The following is a 15,470-nucleotide window of genomic DNA, read 5'->3' as shown; positions in this document are numbered from 1 at the left end:
ATCACACTACTCATACTCTTAATCCCCCACTGACCTCCCCTCTGATCACCATCTGTTTGTTCTCTATAGTTAAGAGTCTGGGTTTTTTTTGTTTTTTTGTTTCTCTTTTTACTTTTGTTTCTTATATTCCACAGATGAGTGAAATCATATGGTATTTGTCTTTCTCTGACTGACTTATTTCACTCAGCTTTATACTCTCTAGGTCAATTTGTGTTGTTGCAAATGACAAAATTTCATTTTTTTTATGATTAATATTTTTTTGTGTAAATACACAGAACATCTTTGCTTTAATTATTTATTTTATTTTAGAGAGGCAGAGAGAGAGAGAGGGTGAGTGGGGAAGTGGGCCAGAGGGGGGGGGGAGAGAGAGAGAATGAGAGAGAGAGTCTTAAGCAGGCTCCACACTCAGTGTGAAGCCTGATGCAGGGCTTGAACGCACAACCCTGGGATCATGACCAGAGTCCAAATCAAGAGTTGGACCCTCAATCAACTGAGCCAGACAGGCACCCCACACCGCATCTTCTTTATCCATTTATCTGTCCAGGTACACTTGCGTTGCTTCCATATCTTGGCTATTCTAAATAATGCTGCAATAAACATTGGAGTGTGTGTATATATATATATATGTGTGTGTATATATATATATATACACACACATATATATACATATATATACATATATACATATATACACATATATATATATACATATTTGCATTGCTGTCATGTATACATATATATACATATATACATATATACATATATATATATACATATTTGCATTGCTGTCATGTTCCTTGAGTAAGTACCCAGCAGTGGAATTACTGGCTCATACTGTAATTATAATTTTAATTTTTGAGGAAACTCTATAGTGTTTTTCACAGGGGCAGCACTATTTTGCATTCCCACCAACCACAAGCCTTCCTTTTTCTCCACATTCTCACCAACACTCATTGTTTCTTGTGTTTTTGATTTTAGCGATTCTCACAGGAGTGAGATGATATCTCATAGTGGTTTTGATTTGTATTTCCCTGACGATGAGTGACGTTGAGCAGGTTTTCATGTGTCTCTTGGCCATCTGGATGTGTTCTTTGGATAAATGTCTGTTGATATCTTCTGCCCATTTTTAAATTATATTATTTGTTTTCTGGGTGTTGAGTTGTATAAATAAGTTCTTTAGATATTTTGGATATTAACCCCTCAGCAGGTGTATCATTTGCAAATATCTTCTCCCATTCAGGAAGTTGCTTTTTTGCTTTGTTGATTGTTTCTGTTCTGTGCAAAGCTTTTTATTTTGATTCAGTCCCAACAGTTTATTTTTGCTTTTGTGCCCTTACCTTATGAGACATATTTAGAAAAATGTTGCGGGGCACCTGTGTGGCTCAGTTGGTTAAGCGGCCGACTTCAGCTCAGGTCATGATCTCAGGGTCTGCGAGTTCGAGCCCCGCGTCAGGCTCTGTGCTGACAGCTCAGAGCCTGGAACCTGTTTCAGATTCTGTGTCTCCCTCTCTCTGACCCTCCCCTGTTCATGCTCTGTCTCTCTCTGTCTCAAAAAAAAATAAACGTTAAAAAAAAAATTAAAAAAATAAAAGAAAGAAAAATGTTGCTAAGGCTGATGTCAGAGAAACTACTGCCTGTGTTCTCTTCTAGGATTTTCCCAGTTCACGTCTCACATTTAGATCTTTAATCAATTGAGAGTTAATTTTTCTGTAATGGTGTTAGAAAGTAGTCCAATTTCATTCTTCTGCATGTAGCTGTCCAGTTTTCCCAGCACCATTTGTTGAAGAGACTCTTTTTCCTATTGTATATTCTTGCCTCCTTTTTTGAAGATTAACTGACCATATAATGATGAGTTTGTTTCTGGGGCTCTCTATTCTGCTCCATGGATCTATATGTCTATTTTTGTGCCAGTACCAAAAGATAATGTATTATGTATCTGAAATTCACATTCAATTGGGTGCCCTGTATTTTATTTAAAACCCAATATAAAAGGCATTCCCGAGATCTGCTAGCCTCGTGGTAGAGGTTTTTCATCTGTCTTGGTCCTAGTATGCAATTCATGAAAACCTCACTGTAAATTTCTTCCCAAAGCCATACCTCACTAACTAGCAGAGAGAGTCCAATCAGTCAGAAATTGTTTAATCTTTGAATTGCCAACCTTGAAAAGGAACATATTAAATAGTTGTTTCATAAGAAGGTGACTTGCCATTTCCTTCAAATCTGTCACAGAAGCCAAGGCCTTGAACGTTGTGGGAGTGACTTTTCCCCCACTGAACTCTACCCACCTCACAGAGGAGGAGTTACTAACTATCAAAGAGCTTATAAACGCAGGAAGGATTGGCATGCAGCTGCTGAGCCTAGTGGGAAACAGACCTCAGTAAGGTAAGTACTGCTTTTCTAAGTTTTCAGACATTGCCTTCCATCCTCTTCTCTAGGTCACCAGAAAATTGCGTTCAAATGTGTCCTTAGCACAAGAAAAAGCCTGTTTTATACTCACATTACACTTCTTGGTGTGTCTGGGGAACAGTTTAAGAGCTGTTTGTTTTGTTTTGTTTTGTTTTTTGAATGTTTATTTATTTTTGAGAGAGAGAGAGAGAGAGAACACAAGCAGGGGACGGGCAGAGAGAGAGGGAGACACAGAATCCGAAGCAGGCTCCAGCTCTGAGCTGTCAGCACAGTCTGATGCAGGGCTTAAAACCATGAACTGTGAGATTATGACCTGAGCTGAAGTCAGATGCTTAACCGACTGAGCCACCCAGGTGCCCCAAGAGATGTTTATTCACTTGCTGTTGGATACATCTTTACAGAAATATAAAAATAAAGAGATTAGAAACCTAGGACATAAGGATTTAGGTAGAAAAAACTGAATGATATAAGGGGAAAAAAGAACAATACCATTTCAGCAATCTGAGAATATGACTAGTGCAGGAGAGAGTGCGAGTGTTTTGCCAGACTTACTTTCTCTGTGGAAGCATAGTGGCCCCCTTACGTGTCGTTTGCCTTCTGCGGTTTCAGTTACCTGTGGTAACTGCAGTCTGAAAACATTAAATGGAAAATTCCAGAAAGAAAAATATTTGTATGTTATAAATTGCCCATCATTTTATTATAGTGTATCATTAGAATTGTTCTATTTTATTATTAGTCATTGTTGTTCATCTGCTGTGCCTCGTTTATGAATGAAATTTCATCGTATGTATGTATATATAGGAAAAGAACATAGTATATGTAGAGTTTGGTACTCTCCTCGGTTTCAGGCATCCACTGGGGGTCTTGGAATGTATCCCGCGCAGACACAGAGAACCATTAGAGTCAACACGCAATAGTTGTGAATTATGATACAGTGATGTGATGTAGGCTGTAAAAATTAAAAATTAAGGCTTAATATAAGAGAAAAAATTAATCTGAATGTCAGCAGAACTAGATTCTAAGTCAGTCTCTGCTCTGATTAGCTGACTGGCAAGCCCCATTCTCTTTCTGGGCAACTCATGGCAAACCTAGAGAAGGGCTGGAACAGGGTTTCACAAGGTTGGCCTTCTTGACACTTTAGGCTGGCTTATTCTCTATTGTGGGGGAGCTGTCCTGTTAATTGTTCTTTTGTTGCCATTGTTGTTTAGTTACAAATATTTGTTATAGAAATGTACATTTAATTAAAGAATGTACTTGTCAATAGTGTTAACATACATATTTTCTCAAATTTGTGAACTTCGACGTTTAAAATATCTACAATGAGAGCTTATTTACAAGTTTTGCAAGAAATGGTTACTTCAGCAGTACTGTTGACACAGTTAAGATTCTCATGGTTTCCTTCTGTTTCACTCAGTACTTCTAGAAACAGCACAGTGCAGGGGTCAGGCTCCACCCTAGGACCAGTGACAGGCAGCCTGTGGAGCAGAATAAGTGCCAATGGATAATGGAGAATTACTGTGTTTTCCCAAAATGGCAGTGCATCCTATCCTGGAAAGACTACATAGGTACAGTAGCTAATTGCAAGCAACCATTAGACATTTTCAACTAAATATCCATTAAATGTGTCTGTTAGGATAACACGTTGATGAAAAATAAGCAGATAAAATGCAGAATGACTAGTAGGAGACAAAAAGCATTCGGAGGCACATCAAGCATGGTCTCATGCCATATCAGAGGCATCTCTGATCCCTACCCAGCTGACAATGCAACACTCTCCTTTCTGGTTTTGATACCTAACAATGTCTCTAGACATTATCAGATGTCTTCCAAGGTGTGGGGAAGCAAAATCACCCCTACTTAAGAATCACTAGATTATGTGACTTCTCCAACTCCCAAACTCAAGAAATCTTGATGGGAAAAGTAGGTAATCAGCAGAACACTTAATTCACCTTTAAAAGGCACAGAAATTCACCTAGCTAGAATGCACAAGTCATTGCAATCAGAATATAAGAGTCAACGATGTGCTGTCCTAAGTGTTAACATTGGTGGGGAAAGACAGGTTTGGACAGGCGAAACTAGAGTTTCAGTGACGTCACTGTAACAATCCAGAAGTTGTCCAGGCATAACAGAATCCACAGGAAAAGATATAGCATGTATGGCAGAAGATATTGAAATGACAGTGAAGAAAAGCACTTTGCAAGATGCTCAAGAGAGCAGGGTTGACAAGGATAAGGCACAATCCTGATTTGAAGAGCAGGAAAACAGACAAATGGTGGTCAAAGAGGCAATGAGCATGAACATGTCATGCTGTCCTGGGAGGCAGGAGCCTTGGCTTTCAGCCTGGCAACCTTCACCTTGCTCTGAATTACTTGGGTAAGAGAATCATGATTCGGGGGTTGGACCCAATTAAACTGGAGTCACCACTGGGTCTTTTGTGTGCTGCCAGTTATCTCTAAACCCTTTAGGGCAGAGACCAAATCAGGCTCCTGTCTTGTTCCTGTGAACCATCATTTCTTAGTGCATGAAACTGATCAATGATGTTAGTCGAGAAAGTTTGAAGGAAACTTTTTGAAAGCAGGATATACGTTACATGTCACCAGAAACAAAGTGTTGAAGAAGGAGCAGTGAAAGGTCTGTTACCAGGTAAGAAACAGGATGTTGGGAGAGAAGGGATCATTTTCAACCCGAGTTGACAGTGAGGCCTTGTGCTAGTGCTGTGATCAGCTGCAGGGAGAAGCAGTGGCTGGAATCCATGCAAAGGGCTGGGGCAGGAAAGACTCCATAGTGCCTGGATCAGGGAGCCAGTGGCATGGGGGATGGGCCAGACACGGAAGACATAAGGGATGCACATGGCCGGGGCAGAACCAGAAATCTGCTGATGTCTTGATCAGGCAAAGTTCTCTGATAACCTTTGCCCCAGCCTTTATCAGGCCTCTGGAGACCTCCCCTTCAGAAGGTGAACAAAGTTGCTTATCAGGGGGAGTCCTATGATAAAATATTACGTAAGGTAAATATCATTTCTTTTAGTAACCTGATCCTCAGTCCATGGGTAAGCAGTGTGAGGGTTTGAATCACAGCTCTGTGACCTGTAGTTCAAAACACACATAGCATGAGCGCTAGTCTTTTCATAATGCTGAGTCATAGTACCTCTATTCCCTGTGGTAAAAAAGTACAATAAACAAAATCTCTAATTACAGATGACTTGAGTAACTGTGTTTCCAAATGGTTCTTTACTTTCTAAAGATTTGACTGTTGAGTCCCACATGAAAAATGTGGACATGAAAAACATTTTGATATCTAAAATTCTAAAATTCAAGTCACACAGTTTTTCAAAGATGTATCCACTGGGTAAGGGAGGTATATTTTTGTCCCAAACTCCACAACAAAATTTTGCAAGACAATCTTAACGTTTTGCAAACAGAACTTGGGATTTGCATAGAAAAGGCAACTGTTCCTCCTTAAGACCTGCCTTGGGGACTCCACCTTTAAATGATTCCTGTGTGTTTCCATTCACACCTATGATAGCACATCCATTGTTTGAGCCACTGAGTTTTATTATCTGGTTCCCTGCTTTGTTCGCAGCCTGGGATGGACCTAGGGCTTTCAAACTTCATTGACCAGACACAAAGTATCACAAAGTACCATTATACTGATCAAATGAGTGTGTACTCATGCACAGGCCCCTATACACAACAAACACATGAAACAAAGTTTGTGTTTCTACATGAATGCACTCTGATATTTTCTATTTTCTCCTACTTCATTTTAAAAATTAGTAGATTTCACAATCCACTGAAGGATTGTCACGCATTTTTTAAAAACACCAGTGTAGGGGCGCCTGGGTGGCGCAGTCGGTTAAGCGTCCGACTTCAGCCAGGTCACGATCTCGCAGTCCGTGAGTTCAAGCCCCGCATCAGGCTCTGGGCTGATGGCTCAGAGCCTGGAGCCTGTTTCCGATTCTGTGTCTCCCTCTCTCTCTGCCCCTCCCCCGTTCATGCTCTGTCTCTCTCTGTCCCCAAAAAAATAAACGTTGAAAAAAAAAATTAAAAAAAAAATAAAATAAATAAAATAAAATAAAAACACCAGTGTAGAAAATAAAGCCTTTGTCTTTGAGTTAGAGGTAGGTTTGAGTCCCAACTTCACCACTTACTTTGGGCAAGTTACTCAAGAAACCTCAGTATCCTCAACTTTAAAATGACACTAATAACAGAATGTATCTCAGGTGATTTTTGTAAGATTAATTGAAGATAAATAGGCGAGAATACCCATTGTATGATAGACATTGAAGAAATGTTAGTTCTGTTCCATTGACTGTAATGTTAATATGGTAATATCCCGTTTTTCAGATTATAAAGTGCACCAAGTAAAGGCAGAATGTAGAATCAAAAAAAAAAAAAAAAAAAAAAGGAAGGGAATTGAAGGAAATTAGCAATTAGCATCCTGTGTCTATGGAAAGAACCAGGGTCGGGGCGCCTGGGTGGCTCAATTGGTTAAGCCTCCGACTTAACCTCCAAGGTCATGATCTCGCAGTTCGTTGAGTCCAAGCCCCTTGTCAGGCTCTGTGCTGACAGCTCAGAGTCTGGAGCCTGCTCCCCACTCTGTGTCTCCTTCTCTCTCTGCCCCTCCCCTGCTATGCTCTGTCTCTCTCTGTCTCAAAAATAAATAAAACATTAAAAAAAAATTAAAAAAAAAAAAGAACCAGGGTCTTTTGAGCTGCAGTTAAGCGAGTCTTAGTCCTAACTTTGTTTTAAACAAAAGCAGCATAACAGTCAGGAGTGGAAGCCTGACTCTGCTCCTCATCCTGGTCTTGTCAGAGATGTCCTCTGCTTTCAGTGTCCCTCATAGGCTCCCAGCGCCAGCACTGGAGTGGATTCCAAGCCTGCTCTCTTTTTAGTCCTAGGTGTGGATTTCCATGTCCATCACTAACTAGAGAAGACTATGGACAAGCCTTTTCACCTCTGAGCCTTGGTTTCATTAACTGAAAAATGGGTCTGATAACAAATAGTTCATAGGGCCATTTTGATGATTGAAGATATAATGTATCCAAAAGGACTGGCATTGGGTCAGGATCATTAGCAGAGTTTCAACAAATCGCAATTCTCTAATCCTTCTCCCTCCTCCTTACACCCACACCTGCATCCTTACCACACACTCTCACCTATTAGCCTACCAAGAGAATCAGACTTTACCTAGTGGAGGTAACAAGCAGGGTTTGGAAGAGTTTCCCAGGACTGGCTAATGACGTATGAGAATTGGGCCTTGAAAGACATTCTAGGGTCTCTTCTAATTCTTCTATGAGGAAGGCAGGTACTCCTTAAGCACTGTTGGTGCTATTTGACCAACATCAAAAAGTATGTTTTTGCTTCTGTGATATCGTTCATCTGTTCATTCATTCATTCATTCATTCGTTTGTTGTTTCATTCATGTTTAGAGAAATTCAGAGTCTATCATGGCGGGGAAGCCCAAGCTTCACTACTTTAATGGACGTGGCAGAATGGAGTCCATCCGGTGGCTCCTGGCTTCAGCCGGAGTAGAGGTTAGATCTGAGTTTTGTCATCCTAAGTTAGACCAAAAATTGACTCTATCAGAATACGTTTCTCACATAAGCTAGGAGATTCTTCTACTTCTATAAATGACCTGTCAAGAGTTTTATGTTAAAAGAAAAATTGTCAGCTATTAAGAGATGAACAGATTTCACCTAATATATTATTAAATTTCTTCTCATCAAAGAACTTAAACTCAGAAGCTAAGCATAATGTGTAAGCCTTATCTGGATTTTGATTTAAGCAATCTACAAAATATCATTTTTGACATTTGTGCAATAATTAGAAACATGAATCTTTTTCAAATATCAGATGATTTTAAAGAAGCATCCTTGATATTTTAGGTATGCTAATTCACTGTTTCTGCTTTCCAGTTTGAAGAGAAATTTATAGAAACTCCAGAAGACTTGGATAAGTTAAAGAATGGTAAGACCAGGTATCTAATTCCTCAGATGAGGGGGTCAGGTAGAAGTCATAAGTTAGGGTTTGAACACCTACTTGTGAGTGTGGTGGGAGCTGGGGATGGTGGAATGGAAGAGGAGTGGCTCCAAGGTAAGGGGCAGGGCTCCTTGGGCAGATCTTCCACCTCACTCAAGGCTGGGGGGGGGGGGCTTGAACTCTGAGTGTTTGCTAAAGGAACTAGCCCCCCCCCCCCCCCGTGTCCTGTGAATGCCCTCCCCTTGCACTCTCCAGCTTTTCTGCCCCCAAGTGAGCTGGGTCAGTTCAGGATCCCACATAGCCTGCCCAGGCAAGGACTCTCAAACCCACGCAGTAGAATGAAAAGAGTAGAAATAGGCCAGCAGTTGTGTGAGTTCTTTTCTCTGACGGATTATTGCAAGCTTATATCCTAGCAATATCATAGACTCAGATAATAAGATGGTTTAGTTGGATTAATTGAAAGGCCAGGTGACAGTATGAAGATGGAGATGAAGAACAAAGTTCAAGCACTACTCGCATCAGCAGAGTCAGGAAACCAGGGCTTGCCCGATACACACTGTCCAGTGGTAGAACTGGGGAAGCAAGCAAAACACCCTGCATAGAAATCTCCCTTCAAATTCACCTTAATGGCATGAACCCAGAGACTTACTTTGGAATGTTTCATTTGAACTGAATGCGATGTTGGCCCTGGTGTAGCCTCTCTCAACATTTCCTAAAACACCCATGAAAGTAAATCAACCACAAAAAATACAGGAACCTACCATGTATCTGGATGGTAAATAAAAAGATAAATGAGGGTTGCCTTGGTGGCTCAGTCGGTGAGCGTCTGACTTTGGCTCAGGTCATGATCTCACCGTTTGTGGGTCTGAGCCCCACATCAGGCTCTGTGTTAACAGCTGAGAGCCTGGAGCCTGCTTCAGATCCTGTGTCTCCCTCTCTCTCTGCCCCTCCCCCATTCTCACTCACCTCTCTCTCTCTCTCTCAAAAAAAAAAAAAAATTAAAAAATTTTCCAAAAAAGATAAATGAAATAATAGGTGAAAAGTAAAATGCAGACTGAGATCAAAGAGGATTGGAGGATGCAAAAACCAAAATACAGATATGGTGAAATGTTACCAGGCAATAATTTTTGTTTCCTTTTATATCTTCAGTCATGGCAACAAACGTTTTTCATGTTAAAAGAGTATGATCCATAAAGTATGTCACTCTGCTTCTTCTTTCTTTTTACAAAAGATGGAAATTTGATGTTCCAGCAAGTGCCAATGGTTGAAATTGATGGAATGAAGATGGTCCAGACGAGAGCCATTCTCAACTACATTGCCACCAAATACAACCTCTATGGAAAAGACATAAAGGAGAGAGCTCTGTACAGTACTTTTTTTTATTCTTTCATCAGCAATTAATGTAAAAATTTGGGTTCTTAGGCAGGCAGGACTGTGTTGGGGGGATCGTGGCCAGCAGCAGCACAGGACTTGGCGGTATAGATTGAGGTCCAAAACCACAGAGAGCTGTGAGGATGAGGGATTCCCCTAGGAGTGGATTCACCAAGTAGGATTACAGAAAAGGAAGTGGTCCACATATACAGCACATATGGTGACAGTCTTTTGCTAACGCTGATGAACTAGGAAGCCAGAAAGATGGTGGAGTCACTATTCTCAGTACTCAGGCCTTTAGGAGCTGGATTATCAGCCAACAGCTAGAGACAAAGGATGAGTCTGAGTGTCCGGCAGATAAGACTAGGGAACAGAAGGATCCAAAGGCGCTGATTCTGAAGGTTCAGAAATGATCAAAATGATGATCAAAAACCTCACTTACCAGCCTGTTATATGGACTGGCCGCTTGACAAGGGTTAGCAGAGCATGGTCCTCAAGATGCCAGGGTTATCACGAGCATTTTGATACAGGACCGAAGTAGCCAGATTTAGTCAATACAACCATATCTGTGGGTTCTCTCTGTGGTTATGGGACCACATGATTGAAATTTAAATCTCAGAAACTGTTATGAGTTGCTCAAAAGTGAACCATAGAGTTGCCATATTCCAGCAACTCCATTACTAGGTATGCAAATAAGACTACTGAAAACACATCCACGCTAGAACTTGTACGCAGATGTTTATCAGTGGTGTTCTTAAAATTCTTAATGTGGAAATGACACAAATGTGCATCAACTGATGAGTGGTTAGTCTACTTATCAATGCAATATTGTTTGGCCATGAAAAGGAATGAAGTACTGATGCATGCTACAACACGGATAAACCTTGCAAACATCATGTTATATGAAAGAAACCAGACACAAGGGCACATATTGTGTGAATCCATTTGTATGAAATATCCAGAACATTCAAATATATAGAAACAGAAAGCAGTTTAGTGGTTGCCAGGGGCTGGAGGAGGGAAGAAATTAGAATGGGTGTAAAAGCATACAGCATTTCTTTTGGGACTAGGAAAATATTCTGTAATTAGTGTGTGGTGATGGTACAGAATTCTGTGTCTTTACTATAAAAATCACAAACTTAAACACTCTTGAAGTGTACACGTTATAGTATTGAATTATGTGCCAATAAAGATTTATTTAAAAAAAAACTTTTACAGAAAGCCCAACTTGGAACATTCAAAACTACTCTGCTGGAATATGTGCTACTTGGAATGTACAAAGTATTTCACCATTTCAGGAGATATTTTAGGTGAAGACTTGAGAAATGCAAACAAGGCCAGAGTTGGGCAACTGTATGTGGACGGAGTGTGGAAACATGTGCTGTGGGAAATTATTGGAAAACCTGCTGACATTGGTTTAAACAGGCCTGGGTGGTGTAACAGGATGAGAGAGGAAGGGGACATGACTGAGACGGTTGTGCCAGGGACTCTCTCTGGATATCACTTAGGGGGCAGGTCAGCCACATGGAGTCACACTCCGTTTGTGCCCAGAACAAGCCACCATGGAGGTGACAGACCCTAGGTATGGTCCCAGTAGGTATTTGCAGGATTCCACCAATTTCCCTGTGACTCTGGACAGGTCACCAATGCTCTCTGTCCCTCTATTTCATCATGTGTATAATGAAAGTTTTAGACACATATCTACCTTGATGGCTTGTTCTAGGATGAAATGTTCAAATCAAGTAAAAATCAGAGCTGAATGACTGGTGTATAAAAATGCATCAAATGGAGCTGAATTACTTTGCCACCTCCTGATGCCCCATTCTCATACATTTTTCAACTCTAAAATCAAGGCAGAAGGCATTTGACAATTTGGTCATTTTGTCTTTCAGGATAGATATGTACATAGAAGGTATGGCAGATTTGAATGAAATGATCCTCGTTTTGCCTCTGTGTCCACCTGATCAGAAAGAGGCCAAGATTGCCCAGATCAAAGAGAAAGTAACAGATCGTTATCTCCCTGTGTTTGAAAAAGTAAGTGGACGGTCATTGAGCACTTTGGGTGCTGGACATAGAGGACAAAGAAAGACAGCGTCTGGCATCCCTTGAACCTTTACCTTCACTTCCAGTGAGCCTTCCTGAATACTAATGCAGGAAGAATTGTACCAGTGATACCCAAGTTTTAATTTTCCAACAAGACCTCAACTTACCAGGAGCCAATCGAGAATTCTCTATTTGGCAGACTTTCATGGTCATAGTTAGAGCCTGGGCTGCTGAAGGCTCTGAGAGCCACACTGGACATTGGAGTAGGTCCTGCAGACAGAGCACCACACAGGGGCTTTGATCCAAGAGGAACACAGTGAGAGCAATGCATCAGGAGATACTGTGGCAACATGCATAGGGAAATAGGGAGACATGAGACCAGCTGCCCTTCGGGAGAAAGTGGCAGTGTCTTGGGGGTGGACAGATGAGGTGTATCTAGTCAGAGATGGGGGCAGTGTGATGAAGAGGAAGATACAGATGGAGAGATGTTAGGGAGAAAAGAATTGACCTACTCGAAGGCATGGCTCTCACACTTCAGAGGACAGCCATGCAAACTAAGGAAATAAGGTTCCATCATTATAGACGGTGCTTATCTCAGTTAATGTTTCTCCTTGGACGTAAGAGGAGAATGTTTCAAGATCCAAACTACCTGAAATCATGCTAAATGGAAACTATGGGCTGGGGCACCCGGGTGACTCAGTTGGTTAAGCATCCCACTCTTAATTTCAGCCCAGGTCCTGATCTCACAGTTGGTGAGACTGAGTGAGCCCTGTGCTGACAGCCCAGGGCCTGCTTGGGATTCTCTCTCTCCCTCTCTTTCTGCCCCTGCCCCCACTCGTGCACGTTCTCTCTCTCTCTCTCAAAGTAAGTAAATAAACTTAAAAAAAAATACTCTCTTTCTTGACCTTTGTGGTGCTGAGAGTTGGGGCACATTCACACTGCAAAGACCTGAACAGTCATCCCACTTGAGCAAGCCTATACTTTGAAATCAAAGCACCCTATGGTAAGTTAAATGCAAAACATATGTTACCATAGGGCATTTAAAGTGGTCTTATATTCTTTGCATAACAATTATCCATGTTTCTATATGTGTACATAGTGTGAAAGGGTATTTACCCAAATTGCCTTAAGCTGGTGATGCCGTGGGGTTTTCTCTTCACGTTATCATTTGCATATTATTGGGATGTTTTAATAAATTTTGTGAATTTCCCCAACATTTTATTAGGAAAAGTTGCATACATCAGAATAGTTGAAAGGGATACACAGGAGCACACGTTTCAGGGAAACGGTAGCTGGGGCTTCAGCTGAGGAGCAGGGACAGAACAGCAGAGACCTGCTGTCACACCGAGTCAGAGCGCAGCGAAGAGGGTCTGCAGCCAACACCCCCTCAGTGAGGCAGCAGAGGTGGGGAGGTTGGGGTGGAGAGTGTGGGGAGGGGCAGAGGGACCCAGCCTGACCATGCCTGTGCTCATGATGTAATTCCTCAAACCTGCCAGGTGTTAAAGAGCCACGGACAAGACTACCTTGTTGGCAACAGGCTGAGCAGGGCTGACATTCACCTGGTTGAACTTCTGTACTATGTGGAAGAGCTTGACCCCAGCCTTATGGCCAACTTCCCTCTGCTGAAGGTAATCTCTCTCACAGCCTTCAGGAGGGAAGGCTCGCATCTCCCCCTCCAGAATCTAACATTTACATTCGGGTCCCATCGTTGCCCAGGACTTGGCTGTCCTCACGTCTCCAGCATTAATTACCTCCTGGGTGCTGGTCGAGGCATGCAGGGAATCTTGTCATGCCCAGAACATCTGAGGTGGATGCTTCCCCAAGAAGAACACTTTGTCTTTACCATGAGAAGGACCCAGGGCTCGGCATCAGTCTCCCCATCCCCATTGCTTTGTGGCATTTGTCCTTGGTTTCTCTGGGATTTCCCTTATCCACCTGTGTCCTTCTCTTTCCTTCCTGTGCCTGTCTGAGCAGGTTTCCTGCCTTCTGATTTCTTCCCTCCGCACCTGCTCCTAAGGGCAGACATCATGTTTCCCTGGGCAGAGTCTCCCTCTCTCGGTCCCTCTCTCAGTGGGATGCCTGGTTTTGACCAGTCTCATGGTTCAGCTTTCTGTATTTTCTGTCTCTCGTCCAGGGCAATTTTCCTACATTTTCATTGTCTGTTTGGAGACTTGATGTGTGTGGATTCTGACAGACACAGTCCTCTTCCCTGTATTGCACAAAAGCCATGAAGCTACAGGATTTTCGTGTAGGGAAGAAGAAACTGAATAGAAACTGAATAGAGCCTGAAAGAAAGACATCTTTGGGGAAAATGGGATCGAGCTGTCTTTTCTTCCTCCCATCTTCGTGTCTCACTGGCTGTGCATTTCCCAGCCTCACACTGGTGCTGATGGAGGGCACTCAGCTGGTCCTTGTCTAGGAGGGTCTCTGGCTTGTGCCAGGGATGGGGCTGGCCCTGGCTCCGTCTGAGGCTGTGCCCTTGTGTATTGCAGGCCCTGAAGACCAGAATCAGCAATCTCCCTCCCGTGAAGAAGTTTCTGCAGCCTGGCAGCCAGAGGAAGCCTCCTATCAGTGAGGAAGATTTAGAAAAAGCAAGGAAGATTTTCAGGATTAAATGAAGCAGGCATGGATGGCCAGCACTTGCATCTGGGGTTTCCAACAATGACGTGCGTTACCTGATGTAAGATGCTGATGATTGTGAGGCTAGTAAAGTTTTCAAAAGTATATAATTTCATCTACTATGAAGATTTGCAAAGCAATTTATTTTGTTTTTACCAAATATCAAATCATGATCAGCCCCTAGGACATCTCTTGGACTTAAAAATAAATAAAGGAAGAAAAAAATTTAATGGATTCTTTGATGTATTAAAAAATTGTCATAACAGCTATCATATACCTTGTCAAAAAGATTGAAGTAGAAAGTTTCATGTGACCTATATTTAGTAACACAAAAAATACTCTTTTTTTTCTTTGTATTTGATGTATTTCTTAAAAAAAATTTTTTTTAATGTTTATTTGTTTTTAAGAGAGAGACAGAATGCCAGCAGAGTAGGGGCAGAGAGAGGGAGACACAGAATCCAAAAAAGCAGATTCCAGGCTCTGAGCTATCAGCACAGAGCCTGACGTGGGCCTGATATGGGGCTCAATGTCATGAAGTGTGAGATCATGACCTGTGGGGAAGTTGGATACTCAACCGACTGAACCACCCAGGTACCCCTGTATTTGCTGTTTTTGTGATGCAGCCTAAAGATTCCTCCTCCCTCACCCTCCTTCCTTCCTGCCTGCCTTTTCCTTCTTTCCCTCCTTCTCTCTTTCTCTTTCTTTCTTTCTTTCTTTCTTTCTTTCTTTCTTTCTTTCTTTCTTTCTTTCTTTCTTTCTTTCTTTCTTTTTTCTTTTCTTTTTTGTACTGAACCATTTTCCCTCAGTTGATGAATCTTTTTTCCTGTTTAGTTATGGAGCATATATTTATTTTATCTTTAATATAGAACATTCTGTGTTCCAGGAGCTGGGTTATTAATGATAAACAAGCCAGATATAGTCTTTGGCCTATGGGAGGTTACTATAGTGATAGAAACAAATAAAAAAAATAGGTAATTCTAATCCTGCATACCTTGTATATCATGTTCCTAGGGCTGTTGTAACAAATGACTACAAATTTAGTGGTTAAGA

The 15,470-nt window shown here is 41.6% G+C and overlaps 1 protein-coding gene across 1 annotated transcript; it reads left to right on the top strand.

Moving 5' to 3' along the window:
- Positions 1-2,247: 2,247 nt before the first annotated feature.
- On the top strand, positions 2,248-14,776 carry LOC101096317 (glutathione S-transferase A2). The gene is made up of 7 exons (XM_011282429.4): positions 2,248-2,382; positions 7,838-7,942; positions 8,324-8,375; positions 9,619-9,751; positions 11,651-11,792; positions 13,298-13,429; positions 14,294-14,776. The coding sequence occupies exons 2-7, from the start codon at positions 7,856-7,858 to the stop codon at positions 14,417-14,419; spliced, it is 672 nt and encodes a 223-aa protein (XP_011280731.1). The 5' UTR covers positions 2,248-2,382; positions 7,838-7,855; the 3' UTR covers positions 14,420-14,776.
- Positions 14,777-15,470: the final 694 nt, after the last annotated feature.

The sequence above is a fragment of the Felis catus genome, chromosome B2, assembly GCF_018350175.1.
Source record: "Felis catus isolate Fca126 chromosome B2, F.catus_Fca126_mat1.0, whole genome shotgun sequence".
In the NCBI taxonomy this organism is placed as follows: Eukaryota; Metazoa; Chordata; class Mammalia; order Carnivora; family Felidae; genus Felis; species Felis catus.
Note: the sequence above shows the minus strand (reverse complement) of the source record. Positions and strands in the feature narration are given on the sequence as shown.